Here is a 22,027-nt window from a genome sequence, read left to right as displayed (position 1 = left end):
GGGGTGAGATTTAACTCCCAGGTACCTTGAAAATAGCCCAACACGCCTCCTGGTTTTTATGAAGGCCATATTACCGTGTTAAACTTTGAGAAGGCATGAGCAAAGTGTTCAAAGAGGAGGACTTTCCAAAGACAGTAAGATCTTCATCATGAGGAAAAGTGCTGGATTTCCTGGGGGAGACAGAGCAGGAGCTGCAAAAAGACAACCTCTCAGAAGAGAAAGCTCTCTGGGTTTTGCTTTGTCCCTAGATTTTAGCAGACAGCAGAGGCCCCCTAGCTGTCAGGCTGCAGAGGTATCTGACAAGAAAACAGTGACTTATTACTGTGTTAAACTTTGAGAAGGCATGAGCAAAGTGTTCAAAAAGGAGGACTTTCCAAAGACAGTAAGATCTTCATAGTGAGGGAAAGTGCTGGATTTCCTGGGGGAGACGATCTCTCGGAAGAGAAAGCTCTGGGTTTTGCTTTGTCCCTAGATTTTAGCAGACAGCAGAGGCCCCCTAGCTGTCAGGTTGCAGAGGTATCTGACAAGAAAACAGTGACTTTCAATCAGGTGGTCCAGATTCTGACCTGGGAGAGGTTTTGTGAGGTCTTTTCAGTCCCCTGAGAAGCCACGGATCCTAAGCATCTTTCAGATGTAGTCAGGTCAGCTGGACAAGCTGGACATTTGGGGGGGGGGGGGGCCTGGAGGCTAAAAAACTGTGAGCTGGCTCACACTAACTCAGCTTAGAGGGAACACTGCCCAGGAGCCTTTGAGGCTGCAGGCTGAGGGCACTCCCGGTAGAACTGAGGCTCCAGGGTCTGGCCGTGGCCTGCCCTGTAAGCTCCAGGCCTGTCTGGCAGAGGAGAAGGGATCCCCAGAGGTGCTTCCTTTGGCATAAGGATGGGCACTGGAGGAAAAAAACACTCCTTGCTGGGTCAGAAAGCCAGTGAGAGAACGCCAGCCAGGATGAACTGTAGGAGCCAAGGAAACCTTTCCTGGCACTACAAGGAACTGATTAAGGTGGGAGGGAAAGAAGATCAGGGCCAGAGAGACGTGGGAATGGAGATTTCCTCCATACCCACGAGTTTCATTTGGGGTAAACTGATCTAGGTTAATTAAAGCTTTCTTATCCAGCTTTTTGAAAGGCCAGTATGTAGACAGCTGAGGGCAAAAGATCGCCTTATGTACAGAGGATGGGGGCTGGGATGTCAAGGGTCAACACCTCACCCCCACCCGATTGAAAACAACCTGGCAGAGAGAATGGTCACATGCAGCCAAGTGGCAGCAGTTGAAAGTGTGTGCCCCCACCCCCACGTGCTCCTGATGATGCTGGCCACAGAAGGTCATATCCTGAGCCGCCAGTGAGAAGGGAGCAGACAGACTCCACAACCCTGCAAGGAGGCACAGGAGAAAGGGCCTGGCCTGAAGGGAAACAGACAGGGGCAAGTGAGCCCTGGGGGGAGAGAACTGCTCTGTAATCTTCCCCTGAAGTTCCCAAGCAGGAGGAGGAGGAGGAGGAGGAGGGAGGGACTCGGGGGGGGTGGATTCCTCCTGGGAGAACCAAAGGACTTCATTACTCTGCAGGGAAAGGGTGGATGGAAAGACTGTGGAGTTTTTGGGAAATGGAGTGTTAATTCGGTCCCATCGAAGAGGCCGCGAGATCTGTGTACAGAAAAGCGAGGGGAGGGGAGGGATGCCAGGGTTCCCCCTGCCCCCGCTGGACTGCTGCTCAGAGGGCACAAAGGCAATGAGTATTGGCCTGATTTGCTCATGTTTTCTGGAATAAACGCAGGACAACTGCCCAACTGAATCTGCTATTTTAACTGGAGATAACCAACCCATGTCCGCAGCGCCATGCCAAGCCACGGGGAAACAGGCCGAGTGCATGGAGCAAGAAATAAGAGACATCTCAGAACTGGGGGTGATCAAACTGTCTTCTAATCCCCGTGGGTCTCCCATCGTGTTGGTAAACAACAACAAGGAACAGATGCACACAGTGTGTTTGTGCAGATTATTGCAAATTAAATGTGATTACACAGGCAGCTAAATATGATTGTCTATGCCAAGAATAGATGAACACAAATGATCTTGCAGTCATTTTATTACTACTTTGGATTTGACAAAAGGCATTTGCCACGCACGTGGCTTTGTTTTAAATCAGCATGTTACGTTTTGAGCCAAGCCATGCCACAGGGACCTTCCAGAGACAGCTTCATTGGGCTAAGTTCAGACGCTGCTGCGTATCTCCATGATGCAGCTATATTTTCCAGTTCCTGAAAGGGACACCTCAGGCACGAGGAGAAGGCACTAGGCTCACCCTGCAAGTGCCAGAGTGGACAGCAGGAAGTGGAGTATTTGGGACACGGGGGGGGGGGATATCCAACCAGTTGATGTCCACGATCAAGCTTAACAACAGGATGGAAATAAAACACAGCGCTATCTTGTCCAGACAGACAAGAGCTTACCTAAAATTGCTGGTGGGGTGGGGGTGGGTGGGTCGGTGGAGGGAGAGAGAATCACAAAGTTGGCTGGCAGAGACACGCAGCATAAAGAGATGGCCGGGACAGACAGGTTTAGTAAAGGTTTCCCATGTCTGCTGTGAAATTCATGTTATGGACAGACCTTTGAGCAAACTGAATGCTGGCTGCCAGTTTTGTTCCTACCTCTCTTTAAAAGCAGCTTTTAAAAATAGAACAGTTAAAGTACATGGAAATACCCTTTGTGGCGTGCTTGCTATTTTGGGGGGAGGGGGCCCCCTGTTTTTCCTTTAAACCATTCTCTGTGTATATAAACTCGGTAGTTTTCTGCTGCCACGAGAAATTAAAAACCCCAATTCTCTCTCTTGTGGTAGTGTGACCCAGGGTCTGGGCACTTCAGAGGACTATGTGGCCCTGAGGAAGGACTGTACTGATTTCTGGGATACGTTTAAACAAAAATTGATTTATTGAATAAAGAACAAAATAGGTTTCTGGTTATCTTGAACTGTTTCAGGAAGAAGGAACTTGTAAATATAACTGGCGAGGCGTCACACACACCGTCTCCCAGACACCAAAATTCCACGCTGGCCGGCACCTCTCTCTCGTATATATATGTGGCCACCCTGGCTAAGCTCTTTCTCTTAGGCACTCAAGATAAAACATCTGTCTAACCACACAGTGTAGACACTACTTGTTTCTTTGCCATGTAGACTCTCTCACAAAACGTTTGGAGTCACACAGACCCTCTTCGTGGCTCTTCCACCCTCCACTCTCCAAAAGACCCATACACAGAACTAGTGTTCCCTCTAAGTTGAGTTAGTGTGAGCTAGCTCACAGGTTTTTAGCCTCCAGCTCACAGATTTTTGTCTTAGCTCAGGAAGGAGGGCTCCAGAGCAATCTAGTTTATGCAGTAGTCAAATCGTCTGCTCACAACTTTAATGCCAGTAGATCACAAAGTAGCATTTTTGCTCAATGGACTCCACGGCTTAGAGGGAACATTGCACCCCTCCCTGCCCCTTTACGATTTACAAATAGGCTTGAAAACTCCAAGGTCAATGAAAAGCGGTGCTCTTTGAAAGAGCACCTATGCCGCCGCAGAGCTCTTTGGAGGAAAGTCTAGATAAAAACGTACAGGGAGGTCCAGCTGTCCTCGCCTTTTCGGTCCTGGGACTCCCTGTCATAAAACACACACACACACACACACGGATTCCTCTCAGAACATCCTCCTCCCACACCCAGTCATCAGCCAATCAAATCACACTTGCCTCCCTCTATCACTCTTCTTACAGTACTGCAGTCAAACGCAACATTTAAAGACACACACACACACCCAAAAAAACATGGAATCATTAACAACCCTACTTATCTTTTACCCTTAAATAAAAACCAAACATATAAGCAACAGCTGCAGAACTTCTCTGGGGATCTGAGTGGCTTTGAGGAAGAGGAGGTCAGTGGCACGCGCTTAACTGGCTCCTCACTGCACACAAACGGATCCTGAAGGACCCTCGCAGAGCCAGTGCTCCCTGGGACGAAAAAACAAATTGTATCGCACACAGAGAGGGACAGCCCCTCCAAAGGAGCTCCTCTGTCCTCACAACATGATGCCTTACTCAAGGCCAGGGGTTCTGGCTGCAGGGGAGAGAACAAACAGATGGGAGACAAATCAGAATCCAAGAAGCTGCCAACCTGTTCCTCTTACAGGGGCCTCCTCCGTCTTTTGGGACGTGTGCTTCTCCGAATCCCAGGTATGCCAATCTGATCCGTGCCTGGCTCCTGTGGAAAGGACATTCATGGAGTAACATGTTCCAGAAGATGACCCACTGTGAGCCGGGACACTGAGGGGCAATGTGGCCTGCAAACAATGGGCCAAGTATCCCCCCCTTCATAGTCTTTGGCTCAGTCAACCACTATGGCACCCGCTGGCCATGGCAGGAAAGAGGCTGGACTGCCCTCCTGTGACAAACAACACGCTTCCAACACCCCAACTCGGGTCAATTCATGTTTTGCAGGGGGAAGGTGACACGTGCCGCAGTTCCCACCACATCACCATTAAACCAGCAAAGGGGGTCATATCGCCATCTGGACTGGTTAACTTATTGGCGTATTGTGATAATCTTGTGCTGATTGTATTTTAACGGCTTTTAAGGTTGTAAATCGCCCAGAGCCTGCTAGCGGGGGTTGGGCGGTTCATAAATCTAATAAAATAAAATAGAAGTAAATGAAAGGTTGCCACTGCTTGGGACACAACAGCTGAGGACAAGAATGTAGACGTTCCAGAAATTCTGAAGCCAAGGCAGAAAAACAAAACTGTTCAGTAAAAGCTTTTCTTTGGGGGGGAACTGTACTATATACAATGCTTACCTTCTTAAACATATTAACAAGATAAAACACATTATTTCTAACTTAAGTTAGCATCTAAAATTGTACTACTTGGTACATGTGAAATGCAAGCAAAATGTGCACGTACCCAGGGAGAGAGAACTGCAAACTGCGGCACCCTCTGCTACCTGAGCGCCCCCCCTCCCCGGTGCCTTGCTCTTTGCCCCCTGAGAGCCGGAAGGGAAAGAAAAGCTGGAAGCAGAAAACCACTTCTGCAGTGAACAAGAAGTGCATGACTTGCACAGGAACAGCCTCATACAGCCCCAAGTAGGGGCTATTCTTAGCGGATCTGGACGTCAAGTTAAACTTTTCAATATTTTCAACATTATACTGTTCAGTAGCATTATACTGTTCAGTACTATATTATCATACACGTTACAGCGTGAAAAACTGTGGTGAAAATCCAGTACATTTAAAGAAACATACCGGTGATTCTGTCTGCCACAGGAATCATAATCACCCCCGAGTGCTGCATAAAGTGCCTTATACAAAAATCTTCATTCTACATATTCTGAGAAAAACTGACCTCATTCCAAAAGAGAAAACATTCTTAGGCTTTCCCCCCCAGTGCTCCCTATGATTTCCAATGTTATCTTTGGAAAAAATGGAAAGAGAAGAACTCAAAGAGGAAATCATCCCCCCCCCCCCAGCATCTCACTGGTGAAGGAACCTCTGTCTTGGCCGCAGAATCCCAGCCTGTCTCGAGGGATTCCCAGACGCACTCCAGAGCAAGCCCACTTCAGGGCCCCGGTGGGCCTTACAAGTCACTGGTACTGGACCTGCAGCACCCCCAATACTCTCCTCTTCAACGGCTGCTCACAAGAGCCTGTTTGCCATTACTGATCTTTGTACCAGCCTCCAATGGAAGCCAGGGTCTCCCCTGGACATGGGAAACCACCACCATTAAAATCCACCTCGTGTTTACCACAAAGATTAATCTCTCTTAGACACTACAGCCAAGGGAAGCCGGCCAGAGGGCACAGGGACTCAAGAGGCACTGAAATAAAGATCTAGCCTAAGTAGAGAAAAAGGAAACCAGGCATGGCAATCAGAACTCTACTAGTGAATTGTTCCTTGATCTCGTAAAAAGGACACACACCCCCCCCTGGTAATTTTGCTTTTAGAGGTCTTCAGAAATTAAAAGCAGGCCTGACTGGAAGCCGGCCTCTTGACTTGGGCACCCCCGGCCACCCACGTCCGTCTGTGCCCCCCCCCAGGGTGACCTAAGATCTCTACGGGCAGACGCTAAGCGTGAGCTCTGCTCTTGCCTTGCCGCCCGAGCCTTTACCTCCTGCCTCTCAGCCATTCTGCCAGCTTCTCTGTGGTCTTCCTCGTTCTCAGATGCTGATGATGATGATGAAGAGGAGGAGGAGGATGCTGACGCGAATGAGTCTCCTTTGTGGCTGCTTTTCCACCACCTCTCCCCAGGGAGTGTGGTGGTCACCCTGGGAGGAGACAGCACGGCGAGAGCAGCCGGGAGGGTGAAGGCGGCCAGGAAGCGGGCCTTCAGGAGCTGGTAGGCAGGGTTCTCCCGGAGCCTCTGGTGCACCACTGCTCTCAGGGCATCCGGATCCGGCTGCTGACTGGACTCCTGCTGCCCTCCGGGAGTCACCAGACGCGCCGCCGTCTGCTCCAGGGCTGCTTTGCTGAGCAGCAGGGCAGAGAGCATTCTCAAGCTGCACAGGAAAGGCGGCAGGTAAGGCGGGCCGCTTCCCGAGCCGCCCTGGGCCCACGCCTTCACCGCTGTGGCGTCCTCCAGGGAGAGAAGGCTGTAGTCGGGGGCGACCTTCTCCCGTGGCAAAGGCGGTGGAGGGCCAGCCCCTCCAGGAATGGCAGGACGGTGAGAGTTTCCCACGGCACAGTTCTGGACACTCCCCACGGAAGCGCCGGGCACGGGGGGCATCAGAGGGCAAGTGGGGGGCAAGGGGTGCTGCAACTCGGTTGAGGCTGCGGGAGCAGGCGGGACGGAGGGGGGTGTCAAGCCAGGCGTTCCGTCCTCCTGGCGGCTGCTGGGAGAGGCCCCTTGCGATGGCTGGCTGCATGGCACTGGGCCTGGGCTCACGGGAGAGGCCTCTGCCGCCCGGTCCAGACCTGGAGAGGCGCCAGGGCTGCCCGTGGCACTGGGCTTCCCTGGACAGGGAAGGCTCACGACAGTCACTGGGACGAGGCCCTGGGCAGTGAGCAGCCAGGTTACGGGACGGATCTGCTTGGCCGCCTCGGGGGAGCCCAGCGGGAGGGCTACTGACGGGGGCACCAACTTAGCAGAGTCCTGCTGACAGCCACCCGGCCCCAGGGCACAGGCAGCCTTCTTTGTGCCAGGCCCCACACTGGCAGGACAGAGAGAAGCAGCAGGGGCTGCCGAGATCTGGAGAGGCAAAGGGGACTGCTTTGGCAGCAAAGGGGCAAAGGAGGCAGCGGCTGACACTCCCCGCCTGGCCTTCTGCAAGCCACCCTCTTTGCCACGACCAGCAGAAGCCTCTTCCGCCCGAGAACCCCTCGTGTCCCGTGACAACGGCAAGTGACTCTGTCCTGCTGAGCCAGGGGAGGCGGAAGCGCCCACAGGCGAGGGGTTGGGCAGTGATGGGCCATTTGCAGCTGTGGGGAGGCCACGAGACCCCGTCAGAGCCGGAGGCTGGATGATCACCGAGGAAGGCAGGAGCAGCTGAGGCGCCAAGATTAACCTCTTGGGCAGGGCCCTCGCTGCCTTCACTTCACGCAGCCTCTTCTCTCTCAGCAGCTCAGAGACAGTTTTGGGTTTGGAAGGCAGGCGAGGGGGTGGACAACCCACCCGGGCATGAGCAGGAAGAGGGCCCTCCTTGGCCTTCAACGGGATGAGCTTCTTACTGGTGCCCACGGGGAGGCTTGACTGGGCTGGACAAAAAAAAAAAAGGACAAAACAGAGAAGTTAGGAACGGAGACGAGTTTCCAGAGTTCAGGGCCCAGGATCCTGCCACTCCACAAAGCCTCCCGCTTCAGCCGGCAGGGACAACGGAGCAGACCTACGGAACTGCTTTGGAACAACTCAGCTGCAGCAGCAAATTTTCTGTTTCCCCAAATACTTCAGCGAGGAATTCAGAACTCTGGTCCCTCTGTTTTGTGACACCATCCCTTCCAGCGCTCGACAGTGGGTGATCTCACAAGTACAACCCCTCTCCCCGGCAGCCTTCCAGGTGCTTCGGACAGCAATCCTGTTGACATCTTCCCAGCCCAGGGGACACCCCTGAAGGTGAGGAGAGAGAGAGGGAGATCCCCCAAAGTGGCGGGGGGGTGGGCAGCCGCAGCCTGGGACTTTGGGGGGGGGAGAGCTTGCAGCGGGGTCCGCTCAGCATCAGCCCCGAGCAAAGGCCATGCACTGACAGCACTCCCTAATGCACAGCACAAGCGACCTGGGGCAGGCACCAGACTACTCCCACACAAGGGCTGGCAAACTCTGGAGTGGCCTATTCCTCTCCCACTCGAGGCATGCACCGCTTGGCTAGCGACAGTGGCCTGGGAGACGGGCTTCAAGCACAAGCCGAACGGGGGCAAATACCTGCAGGATCCTGAGAGGGAGAAGCCTGCGAGAAACAAGAAAAGGGAAAACATCAGTGGCCCACAGACACGAGCTCCCCAAAGTGCAGTGAAACAGAGGAAGGCTTAGAGATGTAAAATTTCCGGAAATTTTGAAACTCGGAAAAAACCCTGGGTTTTTTCGGGAAAAAACAGAAATTTTCGGAAAAATTGAAAAAAAATGCTACATTAGCATTTCTTTTGTATTTTCTAGATTGAAAGTCATTCTGTTACTTTAGGAACATAAAATATGACATTTTTACTTGGCATGAAATTATCACAACTAGCATATTAAAAATATAGTGTATCCAAACAATTATTACAAACAGAATACCCACCCACATGCAAAAACAAACCTGAAACCTTTTTATTTTCTTCTGACAATAGCACCTCCTAAAGAAAGAAATGCATCTTGTTCTTGCATTGGAGAGTTCAGTTTGTAACCTAGGACTTGCTTGTCCTCAGTGCACAGAAATTAGATCAATCTGATGTCATATATATATATATTTTAGAAATGATTTGGAAAATATTTGAACACCTGGTCTTAAAATATTTTATTCATCATGTTAAAATAAAACGTTCCATAGTCAATTTATTTTATTTTATTTTTTCAATTTTTCCAATTTTTCGGAAAATAACAAAAAAGGCTTCAGGAAAAAAACGGAAAAAAAACTGGTTTTCCCCCGAATTTTTCCGATTTTTTTCCGGGCCTTCACATCTCTAGGAAGGCTGCGCCCTCGCAGGGGGAGAATGTCCTGGTGAACGGTGCCCATTTGTTCACCTTTGTGAGGGAGTGGGGGCGGTGGCATGCCTGCGCATGTGTGGGGGGTGAGAGCACTGCTTTCCTGCCTCAGGCTCACTGATGGCAGCTTCAATTCTCCAGCCTCTTTCCAGACCAAGAACAGCATTCGGAGGGACCCCCTCCCACCCCCACCACAGCAGGGTTGCTGTGAGGCCCTCTGGGCTCAAGGGAGGTGTGCAGACAATGGACGCATGCACCAATGGGGGCCAGTACCTGATCGGCGCCTCTCGCATCCCCAGCAACAGCCTCCAGGAGCTCCAGCTGCCGGGATTTCCTCTTCTGGATGATTTTCATGCAGCCATCAACATCAATATGAAGCAGCTGTAGGGCCACATAATGCCTCGCGTTATGTTCTTGGAGGAAGACAGGCAGAATCCATGGCAGAGAACAACAGTGTTCAAAGACCAGGGGCTGTGTGTAAGTAGTGAGAAACGGGACTCCGAGAATCCACTGCCCCTTTTCCTGTAGTGTTTGTCAGGCATCTGTGCCTGAAGGCATGGGGAATGTGTGGCCAGAGCATTCAGCCAGACCATCTCTGACACAAGGGCGGGAGATGCCTACGGAACCTGGCGAGGCTGAGGCTAGATGAGCTTTTGCTCTGAGGGCGATTCCTTGAGTTTATTTAATTTACCCCCCCGTAGAGGCAGCCGCCCTGTTGGATTGCAGCCTCCTGTGAGTGGCCAGAGATTGCAAGGTGCCAGGAAGCAAGTCCCACAGTTCTGAAGCCTGAGCTGAACATCACTCCTGAGCCTCTCTCCCACCACGCGCAAAGGCACTCCCCTCCCTCCTCCATCGATGGAGACCAAAAAAGTGGTTTTACCTGCTGCCCCCCCCATTTCTTCCATCTCGTATTGCTTGAAAACTGCTCCACATCACCCCAAGCCATTCCTTCTCCAGAGTGCAGCCAGTTCTCCCATTGGTTAATAGGATCAGCCTTCCACCTTGTGAGGCAATAATCCTCACTACATGGTAATCATTCATTTGTATTTGGCACTATCCTACTTTTGACTCCTGTCTGGGACAGGTGCCAACCTGTGCCTTTGCATTTTCTGTGTACTTGGGGGGGGGGGGGTAAAGCTGACCCTCCTAGCTGTCCTTGAAAGAGCCATTCAAAATTCACTTTCTCTAAGGAGGTGGGGGAGAAGAGGTGCTAGAGGGTCAAATAAATTATGGGGCTCTCTCTAGCTGCAGGCTTGTTTTTTTAGAAACAGTTGTTAGGAGGGATGTGCACCTCAGGAAAAAACCCCAGACTTTTTGGGACTTGGATATCAGTGAGCGGGAAAATATCAGTATTCCCAATTATCCAGCTTCCAAATACCGCTTTGGTATTTGGATCTTGGGGTTTTCTATGCCTGCCACTAAATAATTGCCCAAGTTTCAAGAGAATTGAACCAAGAGGTCCATAAACAAGGTGCCCTCATCTATCCTCCACTGTTTTCAAGGGGTGAGAGGAATTCCATGTTTTCTGCAGGGCAAAGAAGAGCTGAAGACACAAAAACTAGCAAAGCAACCACTGGTTAAAAACTGCCCAAAGCAGAAAGAACCAACAAGCTCAAGGAATCAATGCAGAACTGGGAAATCTCAGCAGAAGCATGGGACAACGTGGCAGTCCTAACACAACAAATGTACAACCCGAGAATCTGCACCAATGTGAAACACAAGAATCCTCCAAGGCAAACAGATTTAACAAGAGCTGTTGCAAGCCCAACAAATGTCTGAGAATCTAGACCAATATATACCCAAGGATCCAAGCCACTGTCAAACCAGATAACCCAATGCAAGCCACAAGCCTGACACAAACCCACTCCAGCAACAAAACCAATTTCAGAGGAGAAAATCAAAGCCAAAGCAACATGACAAGCTGTTACCAACCAAGGCCTGGCAAGACACAGACATGTGGTACAATTAAAGAAAAAACAGTCCTGGGAGCCTGCAAACATCTCAGTCATTCCTAGGGGAAAATTCTATCTATCTATTTAATTCAAGCTTGCCTTCAAATTGATTTTTCCCATAACCTTAAAGGGGTGGGGGGTGGAGAAAGTGTGCTTGATTAAAAGAGTAAGGTAAAGGTAAAGGTTCCCTTGCTCGAAAGCCAGTCGAATCCGACTCTAGGGTTGCGGTGCTCATCTCCGTTTCAAAGCCGAAGAGCCAGCGCTGTCCGAAGACGTTTCCGTGGTCATGTGGCCGGCATGACTAAACACCAAGGAGCACGGAACGCTGTTACCTTCCCACCAAAGTGGTCCCTATTTATCTACTTGCAATTTCTTGCTTTCGAACTGCTAGGTTGGCAGGAGCTGGAACTAGAGACGGGAGCTCACTTCGTCTTGCGGCACCCGGGTTTTATTTACCAGGAATTCCCATTGAGGTGTAAATAACTGGAAGACGGAGGAGTGGGTGTGGAAGCTGTTCCATGGGGCCTCCTCAGGGCTGAGTCAAGGCCACTTTGAGTCACATACACCTCACAGCAACCTTTTGAGGTAGTACAACTATCTCCAAGAATAAGTTCTGCTCCAGCAGAAAGTTGCTAAATGAAGCACCCAAGTTACAGTGCACCCAGTGGGCCCACTCAAAGTCCCAGTGAAGCTGCTTCTGTGCCAATTTCTCCATCCTACTTTCTAGAGCCATTATCATGCCTGTACCGGACCCGGCGCCTGGGAACTCTGAAACTGAGGACTCCGTGCCTTTAACATCATCAGAAGCACGAGGGTCCTCACCAAACCTAAGTGCCAGGGAGGATGAACGCCAAACCCCAGGACAGTTTACACCTGACGCCAATTGGGCAATGCCTGGCCCCAGCAACACGCCACCCGATTCTCCGCCACCTGTTGACCGGCTGAGGAATCAGAGACAGAGATTTGGCAACCAGGCGCAAGGAGGCACGCTTGCTTGATCATTAAGCCCAGATTACTAACAGAATCAAGGACTTTGCAAAGCCGTGCTAATGAGATAACGACCCAGCACGCTATTTGGAACAGACCGCTGGCTGCTAGCAAACTATGCTGGCAAACTTGTCCGTTGGACCAGAAGCTCTGCACCTCTGACTCTGTTTAGCTCCTGACTGATTTCCCGGTTCCTGACTCCAGTCCGCGTTTTGACGACCCCTCTGGCTCTTGATCCTGGGCTCCGCTTCCTGACTACGATACTGGCTTGTCTGGACTCTATCGGTAACGTTTGACTACGGCTTGGCTTTGTGTGCCTGGGGCTTTTGCTCAGACTCTTTTGATCTCTCTGGCTTGACTCTTGGACTAGACTGTAAACTCTCCCTCTCTGCCTTGCCCCACTGGCCCTGTCGTGACACCCATCATTGTTCAGCTCTGAAGGTGGCTTTTCGTGTGCAGAACATGCTTTGGATCGGGCCACAGTGAGGCAGGGTGGGAGGGCACCAGCTGCCATTGTGACCACGCCTGATGGCTCAAAACCAGCTGCATGAAGAACTTGGCCATTTGCCCCCTGAGCTGTCTCAGCAATATCATAGCTAGAGCAGCCTGTTTCCAAGATTAGCTACAGAGAAGGGGGGGGGGGAGAGAAGAGGATGAAAACGTAGCAGAAGGTCGCACATACCTGAATGAAAAGCGTGAACACGGGAGTACTTTTGAGACTGGCTATCTGCAGGTACTTGAAGATGAATTCCACTATAATTCCACCAAAGAAAGACAAATATGTTTAACCAAAATATCCTGGGAAATATGTTAATTAAGGAGGCCCAGCTTCACTTCAATTCTTGTTCCTTGTACAAGACTGAACCTTCCATCACAGGGACCTCACGTGGCTCAAAGCACAACACTCTTTAGCTGAGAAAAGCTGATCCTACAAAGACTGCATTTATTGCTACATTGGAGCAGACATATGGAACAGGCTGAAAGGATTTCAGGGACTCTTTGGAGGGTGTGCTGGGGGGAGGAGGAGGCCAAAGAAGGGGCACAGCTGGGACTTGGCTCAGGCATTCCCTGACCTCTTCTGTCGGGAAAGCAAGATCTAGTGCTCTGGGTCAGGAACGGTGGACTGGCAGGAATGAGCCTGAAATGTACTCTAAGGTGCCCAGCGAATCTAACTGATCAGGTAAGCCCCATGTACAGAAGACAGCCTCAGATCCCCCCCCCCCAACACTAGAGGCAGAGGCAGCAGTGGCTCTGCAGAGGGGAGAGAGGAAATGCTCCTTACGCCTCTTTGCTCCCTCTTCAAAAGCAATATGGGAAGTTGTGCATCCCCAACAAGCCTTCTCAACCTCTTTCAAGAGTCCTTCCCCTCACATGAGCTTGGAAACTGGCACACAAGTCTTGGCTTGCCACACTGTTTTTAAAGAGGCCCGGGAGAGCAAGGGGCAAGGCAGATTATCTCTGCCAGGCGGAGATGGGAGGTGGGTGGGCTGGCAATGGGGAGACAGGAGTTTGCTGCAAAATCCTCCTTGCAAAACCGGCCCTGTAAATCCCACCTTTAAACCTGTAGGCAGCGGCTGAATGCTTTTAGGCCACCTGATTGTTCTAATCAGCATGACTGTGAGAGAGGGCCTCCAATGAGAGACATTCTGGTGCCTGCCCCTGGCCTACCATCACACCCTCCAGGTTAACTTGGGCCAGTTACTACAAAACTGCCCGGATCTCCTTTGAGGAAAGAAGGGGAGAAAAAAAGTGTGGCCAACAAGTAAATAAAATCATCACTTTCTTCCTCAGAAGGGAAAAGGTGAACTCTATAAAACTGCTCTTGGCCTCCGGGGCTGCCAGGTACCTTTGGACTTGTGGGACGCTTCGCTCTTGACCCGCTGGGCCCAGGCCTGCACCCTGCTCCCAGCCCAGGGGGACACCGCCATCAAAAGCCGCCGGTAGAGCGTCATCTTCCACATCCCGTCTCTCTGGCCTCTGGCAGGCTCCCTGGCTGGGGGGACCAAATCTCTCCCAAGGCCCCTCCTCTGTGAAGCAGAAGCAAAGCGCCTCTTTCTGTGTTTCTCTCTCTGTATGTAATGCAAAAGAGGAATATTAACTTAGATGCAGAAACTATCCCAGGCTACTGAGCAGAATTAAAACTTGCTTTACCCAGAGCCCACTGAAAAATCCAGACATGTACTTGAACTTCCATCCTGCTTCACCCAAAGTCTCAAGACAGGCAACGGCAACATTAGAGCAAAACAAGGGGGAGGCCCGCTACACCTGCAGGGGAGAAGCCCACCCCTACCCCCCCATCGCAGCTCCAGGCCCCACCAGCCCCCTTAGTCCCAGTGCCGACGGCAGCGGCTTTCAGAATGCTCCGCCCCGGCAGCCACGGAGAGGCTCCTGGCGTGCTCCACCACAGCAGCTGGGTCTGCAATGGCTTCCTGCAGCAATGGCCGCCATCAGCTGAACTGGCCAAGTTGTGTTTCTGCATGTGCATGTGCAGATGCTTTTTTAAAAAAATTCGAGGGAGGGGGATTTTAAACCTTCCATGTTTGTTTTTACTTGTCAGATTTTTCTGCAAACCTGGGGAGTCCCCCAACTTTGCAGAAAAATCTGCTCAACAACTGTTTAGCCCTGATTCATGGATTTAGGTATCGACGGATGAGGCCGCACATCACCATTAGACATACAGATTAAAAAACCAAGCACCAATACCACCCCCATTCCGTCCCATTAACACTCATTTCAACAGTTCAGAGGCTAAGCCTGTGCTCGATCCTGGCTTCCCAGTGCTCCGAAGCCAGCCCAGACTGAACACCTCTAAACCAATCACATGCACCCAAGAGAACAGCTTGTGCCATTTCATTTCCTTCCAAGAGACATACACAAGAGAGCCTAAGAAAGGTACCTACATTTCTCCTCTGCAAGTCATAGCTGTTTCTCCGCAAGACACATTTCACATAGGCCAAAGAAACCCTCCATGAGTCCTTTTTGCTTCTGGAAATCTGCAGGAAAAAACAAAATGCTCATCAAGCAAATGGGATTTTAGCCCACACCCATTTAAGTGAAAACAGACATTTAGGAAAGAACATGGCACCCAACACACAAATCCTGTCAGCCTGTTTGCAAGTCATGAAAATGTTTCAGAAGCCTACCAAGGCTTATTGTGGTAATTTGTGGCGCATGGAAAACCTGACAAAAAAGAGGGGAAAGGCAGCACAGCTTCTGTAAAGGAGTCCAAGGAGAAGGTTCAGAAGGCTTGTTGTGGGTAAGTTGAATTCCAGAAGGCTTCTGACAGGGTACCTCCGCTTAGTCACGGGATAAAGGGGGGAGGTCTTCTTATGGATTCAAAATTGGTTCAACAATACAAAGCAGGAATCAATGGATAGTTCTCACCATGGAGAATCAGTATTGGGACCTGTGTGGCTTAATTTTTTCAAAAGTGATCTGCAATTGGGGGCGAGTAGTGCAGTGGCCAGGTTTGTGTGTGATGCCAAAGTATTCTGGGTGGTAAAAACCAAGGTGGAGTGTGAAAGCGCCAGAAGGCTCTCTCTAAACTGGGGGAGTGGGCAACAACACAGCTAACGAAATTCAAGTGTACACCAAAACAAAAAATCCCCCATCACTGATGGCGTCTGAATGGCTCACAACTGAGAGGGAAAGGGATCCTGAGGTTGTAGTGGACAGCTTAATAAAAATGTCAACTGAATGTGCAGCAGTGGTGAAAAAGGTAAACACCATGATGGGGATTATTAGGAAAGAGACTGAAAATAAAACTGCCCATGTACTGATGTCTCTACAGAGGTCTATGCTGAGGCCTCACTTGAAATAACATTCTAGTCATTGCATTTTTAAAAAAGATAGAGCAGAGCTGGAAATGCAGAAGAGGACCACCAAGTGAGTTAAGGGGCCGAAGCATCTTTCCAACAAGGAAAGGCTACAAGCTTGGGGCTTTTAAATATAGAATACTGTAGTAGTACAAATTTAGGGGGGGGGGGTCAAGGTTTATATAACTAGGCATGGTGGATAGAGAGCTTTTTCTCTCTCTCCCAGAGTATTAGAAATCAAGGCACTCAACAAAATCGATGGGCAACAGATTCAGGAAAAACAAAGAAAGTACTTCATTACTCAGTGAAAGTGTGGCACTCACTCCCAGTGGATGTAGTCACAACCATGAGTATAGGTGACTTTAAAAGGTATTAGATATTCATTAAGGGTGGACCCCTCAGTGGCTACTAGCCACAGTAAGCAAAGGAACCCTGCTATTCAGGAGCAGTGAACCTCTGAATACCAGAGCTAGGAGGCAACATCAGGGGAAGGCCTTGCCTACTACAGCCCGTTTGTTTGCCCTGCAGGGCAAAAGGCTGGCTAGTGAGAGAGACACAGATGAAGCTGCCTTATACTGAATCAGACCCTGGGTCCATCAAAGTCTACTCAGACTGGCAGCGGCTCTCCAAGGTCTCAGGCAGCGGTTTTTCACATCCCCTGCAGCCTGGTCCTTTTAGCTGGAGATGGTGGGGATTGAAACTGGGACCTTCTGCATGCCAAGCAGAGGCTCTTCCACTGAGCCACGGCCCCTCTTTACAGCTCTCCAGGGTCTCAGGCAGAGGTCTTTCCCGTCACCCACTGCCTGGTCCTTTTTAACTGGAGATGCTGCCGGGGATTGAAACTGGGACCTTCTGCATGCCAAGCAGAGGCTCTGCCACTGAGCCACAGCCCCCATGTGGGACAGCCCTAGCTGCCAGGACGTACTCTGGTATCTTCCACAGCCAATTCCTCCTCTGCCTGAATATTAACCGATGGAGATGTCCTGGACTCAAGACCTTCAGGAGCTTGGTCCTTTTCTGCAACAAGAAGTTTACCACGGATCGGCCTCAGCTTTCTGTTCACATCAAGGCCCTTTGAAAGCACAGTCACAGAGGCCAGCTCCCCAGGAATGCTGGACGGATTCTGCCTTGCAGGGATCCACAAGTCTAAGCTGGGCACTCTCCAGGCTTCAGGCTTGGGGGACTCCTCCTCCTCAGCACCGTCCTCCTTCAGGGCCAGGTCTGAATCCTCACTGCTGGACTCTGGTCGCCACTCCTGGTCAAGGTTATTCCTCTGCTTCCTCCGCTTGTTCTTCTGTAAACACAAAAGAATACACAAATGACTTCTATGGGCACCTGCAGCTCTTTTGCTTTCAAACAAGGCTTAACTTTACTATTACAATGCCACAGTGCATGGCATTTTACAGATTACAAATAGTCAGATCCCTCCTCTGAGGAGTTAGCTATAATAAACTTTTAGCCAAGGGAGAGGCAGGAATTAAGCATGCCGCGAATGGTTAGTTAAATGTGCTTAGGCTTAGTTTCAGTGAAGTCAAAGTCAAATACCTTTAATGGCATAATAGTAAAATACATAGATATACAATAACACAGCATGAAAATTTAAAAGCATAGCGAACAAATCATTCCTTTAGGAGCATAGATCTAACTTTGGCTGCTTCGGCAAGAAACTTGGCCATTATAGCTGTGATATCAGGATTAACATCCTTTAGAAGATACTGAATAGCTTTTTCCTTATTAGAACTATAATTAAGAGGAAATAAAGATGACAGCAATTCTTTGCATAAGCCTGAGTGAAATTGACAGTCGAAAATAACATGATATATTGAATCTACAGATTTTAAAGGGCATGAACATAACCTTTCATGTAGGGGAATTCTATGAAACCGACCTAAGAGCACTTTTGAGGGGAAAACATTTAGACGGCTGAACTAAGTTATGGAAATAATGGGCCATCTGGCCATACTGAATTGGAAGATTCAACTCAGCCTGAGAGAATATACAAAATTGTGCAGGACATAACATTTGAAGTTCAAGGTCAAACAGTCTCTGTTTGTTGTTCGACATTCTGTCCCCACATGTGTATCAGTGTTCAAGCTATAATCCATCAGTGTGGTTCTAAACATACCAAGTAAACTGAATCCGCTCCCAGTGCTTTTCCCAAGGAACAAGTTATATCCCTGTTCTCTTTATAAGTTTTATGTCAGGTGATGGTGGTCAGAGAAGCAAGAATGGTCTACCATGACATGAAACCTCAAAGAATCATGCTGTGCTGTTAAGAACACAAGAATTGCCTTACTGTATTAAACAAAAGGTCAGTTGCATCCAACATTCAGTTTCTAATGACCCACCAGATGCTTTTAGAAAGCTCAAAAGCAGGTCATGATGATAGAAAATTCTTCTTGCTTGTTCTTAGCATTTGGTAATTAGTACAGTGTGAAGGCTGAACTAAGTTATGGAAATAATGGGCCATCTGGTCATACTGAATTGGAAGATTCAACTGAGCCTGAATATACAAAATTGTGCAGGACAAAATCTGGAAAATTCAAGGTCAAACAGTCTCTGTTTGATAATCTGGAAAATAGAGATTTTATCCAGTGAATAAAAATATTCTAAGAAAAAGCCGATTTGACTGATTTTTTTAATCAATATACGCCAACCAGGTTGCACTATAAGCATCATTTTTGAAATGTGAAATTAAGGAATTTGGTTCGATCAGTTAAAAGGCAGGTTCGGTCTGCATATAAAGAATTCCGCAGTTCGAACAACTATGATAAATTAAATAACTACCATGATCAAAATAACCTTTATCATGATTTTATCCTTAATAAAAATAGGCTGTTCTATGATAGGAAATGGTCTGAACTATTCCAAGCATTAAAATCCAATAACAATAAATCTTTTTGGCAAGTTGTATCTTCTTATATGAACAATAGCGTAATGCCCTCCTATCCTAACATCCCCCCTCAAACTTGGATTGATTATTACAGTACAATTTTTGATGCCCCTGATAATATCTCTTTTGACACCAACAACACTATCCCAGGAGACACACCCAACCAATGTTCCCTCTAAGCTGTGGAGTCTCGTGAGCAAAAATTCTACTTTGTGAGCTCCTGGCATTAAAGTTGTGAGCGAGCCATTTGGCCACCGCATAAATTAGTTTGCTCTGGAGCCATCCTTCCTGAGCCAAGACAAAACTGTGTGAGCCGGAGGCTACAAGACTGTGAGCTAGCTTACTATAACTCAGCTTAGAGGGAACACTGCACCCAACTGGCCTCCAGTAACTGCGGATGAAGTGATTGAATTGATCTCAGAACTGAAACCAGGTAAGGCTCCGGGTCCCAATGGGATCCCGGCAGAAGTTCTTTGCAAACACCCTCATTGGTGGTCCTTACCACTAGCCAATCAATTCACTTTAATTAATCAATCTGGAAGGATTCCCCAGTCATTGTTGAACTCTATCAATGAAATCCTAATTGCCCAGAAAGTTACAAGCCAATCACTCTTTTATCTATAATTGGCAAGTTATATGCCAAATTCCTAGAAAGACTGCTAAGAACATGGATACAGTCCCAGCAGATAATTAGTCCTGAACAAATTGGCTTCTTGAAAGGTAACTCCATTGTAGACCACTGCTTTCTTTTAACTTTTCTGGCCGATACATGTATGAAATCGGGTACTAAAAAAACTGTATGAAGCCTTCATCGATTTAAAAGGTGCATTCGATTCAGTTTCCAGATTGCTTTGGAGAAAGCTTGGAACTTTGAACATTGATCCTCGACTATGATTTTTAATCACAAAGCTCTATTCATCTACAGTCTCAAGTTAAATTCTCGGAATCTGGTCATCTAACGGCTACAATACCAACTTTAAAAGGAGTAAAAAAAAAAAAAAGGCTGCATACTGGCCCCACTCCTCTTTAATCTGTTTTTGAATGATCTTCCGCTAAGGCTGGAACATGTTAATGGCCACCCTTCCTAAATTGGGATCTCAAAAGATCCCCCTTCTACTCTATGCGGACGACACTACAATCCTTTCTTGTACCAGGGTTGGACTTCTCAGATATTTGCATGCTTTTCATAAATTTTGTACTGATAACTCTTTGGTCATTAATTACTCAAAATTCAAAGTTCTAGTGTTCTATAAACATTGGAAGCCTACGAAGTGGACAGTAGGGAAAACTGAGATTGCCCAGGTTAAAAACTTCAAATACCTAGGGATTACTTTTCAATATAATCTTAAATGGACAACCCATAGATCCCGCAATATTTCTTTAGTTAAACAACATCTTAAACTATTCTTTTACTCCAGAGGGAATCAATATTTACCAGGTGCTTAGTTTCAATATGTGAGGGGATGGGGAAAGTTGGGGGCTTCCCCCTCCTTTTCTGTGATGTCTTTGGCTCGGAGGTGGCTTCAGGCAGGTGCTCTAAAAGCAGTTCTAAGGGGCAGCAAGGGAGAAAGGTGGGCGTTGCCTGAGCTTTAGACAGAAGAGGGCCGGAGAGCAAAGGTCACAGGCGGAGTAGTACCAGGACATAAGGAGGGGGGGGGTTTACAGAGTTTGTATTGAAGCAGGAGCTGGCAGGAAGCTCGTGCAGGGCTTTGACGAGAGACTTCATGTGACTAGAACAGGACACGTGACTGAATCTACCTGCAGAGCATCAGATGGAAGCAAAGGAGCTCAAGCGTGAGAGCAGAAGACCAAGGAGGCACTGCGCAGGGCAAAAAATAAAATAAAAAAATGGCCAGGTCATGAATTGGAGGCTGACAAAGACAGCAGACAGGAAGGGGTGTATTTTGGCAATCTTGTTAAGGAAGCAGTGGCATAAGCTGGCAACAGACTGAGCATGGGAACTAAAGGCGAGGCTTCATGCTTTATCAGTAGAGAGGACGGTGAGTGGATGGATGGATATAGAAAGGGTATGAACAGGTGAAGGCTTGGGAGGAAAGGGGAGGGGCCTCAGACAGGCAGCGATGGCTGTGACACACTGATGGGACTGGGAAATCAGGGGGATTAATGTGGTCCCCCAACAACTGTGTGCAGAGGGAACAGGGCCAAGGACAGATCCAATGGGGACCCCAGCGGAAAGAATGAAAGCGGAAGAGCTTCCCCCAGTGGAAATAATGAAGGCATCATTAGACTGCGAGGTGAGCATCCCCACATATGCTCAGGTGAGACTATTATAGGATCCAGCAACATCAGCTACACCATCCTAGACTCATCCCTTTACGCATCATCCACTATGCCATCAGGTGCCAACAATGCTCTTCCGCTATGTACACTGGACAATGTGTTGTTCCCTATGTGACAACATCAGTGAACACAAAACTGACATATCAGAAATCAAAACATTCAGAAACCCAGTGAGGGAGTTGGGGTGTGTGGCAAAGCACACTCCCTTGTGTACTTAACCAAAGGGTGGTAAGGACATAAGGGGGTGGGGAAGAAGCTAACACTACCAGTGAAGTTAGAAAACAAAAAATAACAACTTGAATAAAGCAAGTGAAATATAGTGGCAAAGAATAAAAAATATATAATAGGCCCCAAATAAAACTAGTATAGTAAAAAAATTATGTCTAAAGTATGGAGCACAGCCTTGAGCATCCTGCACTCTCACACTGGAAACGGGAGGATGTAAGACCACCCTTCCGACATTTCGGCACGCAGGCCTGACAGCCCCCACTCCTCAGGCACTCGTCCCAACAGAGCAGGCCAATCCCTCGCCATTCATGTCCCAGGCTCAACCCAGCACACCTCCTCCAAACGGCTGCTCAAATCCTTCAGAGGGGAAAACACTCACAGCAACTTAACGTACCCGATAGCCCAGGAGGATTTTCCACTTGCTGAGGCACTGGGACCTGGAGCGGTGGGGCAACTCCAAAGCAATTTTTGCCCAGTGACCTAAAGAGAGGAAGTTGTTAGGACTCAGAATAAATGGCCAATTATGTGTAGTCTACACCTTGGCGAAAGAAAAATTCGAAGTGTGTGTGTGTGTGTGAGAAGGCCACAAAAAACTGCCAAGAGGGTTCCTCCACAGGCTTCTCAATCTGCGCTCTAGTCCAAGGCAGAACAAGAAGTCAGGCAGGCAGGAACAGAAGGTGAGTCACACCTGCTTCCAGAGTCTGAGGGGAGGAACTGCCCCC

The 22,027-nt window shown here is 48.8% G+C and overlaps 1 protein-coding gene across 1 annotated transcript in view; it reads right to left on the bottom strand.

Annotated features, from left to right (window-relative positions):
- SNAPC4 (small nuclear RNA activating complex polypeptide 4) overlaps positions 1–22,027 on the bottom strand; it is a 42,933-nt gene that overhangs the window by 2,845 nt on the left and 18,061 nt on the right. The window contains exons 14-22 of the mRNA XM_015414178.1: positions 21,700–21,785; positions 16,809–17,177; positions 14,969–15,061; positions 13,915–14,137; positions 12,751–12,821; positions 9,403–9,510; positions 8,371–8,395; positions 6,127–7,709; positions 4,146–4,232 (exon numbers count right to left, since the gene is read on the bottom strand). Of these exons, the coding sequence (XP_015269664.1) occupies positions 4,155–4,232; positions 6,127–7,709; positions 8,371–8,395; positions 9,403–9,510; positions 12,751–12,821; positions 13,915–14,137; positions 14,969–15,061; positions 16,809–17,177; positions 21,700–21,785 (2,636 nt within the window). The 3' untranslated portion in view covers positions 4,146–4,154. The remainder of the gene's footprint in view (positions 1–4,145; positions 4,233–6,126; positions 7,710–8,370; positions 8,396–9,402; positions 9,511–12,750; positions 12,822–13,914; positions 14,138–14,968; positions 15,062–16,808; positions 17,178–21,699; positions 21,786–22,027) is intronic.

Source organism: Gekko japonicus, unplaced genomic scaffold (assembly GCF_001447785.1).
Source record: "Gekko japonicus isolate JY-2015 unplaced genomic scaffold, Gekko_japonicus_V1.1 scaffold9, whole genome shotgun sequence".
Classification (NCBI taxonomy): domain Eukaryota; kingdom Metazoa; phylum Chordata; class Lepidosauria; order Squamata; family Gekkonidae; genus Gekko; species Gekko japonicus.
Note: the sequence above shows the minus strand (reverse complement) of the source record. Positions and strands in the feature narration are given on the sequence as shown.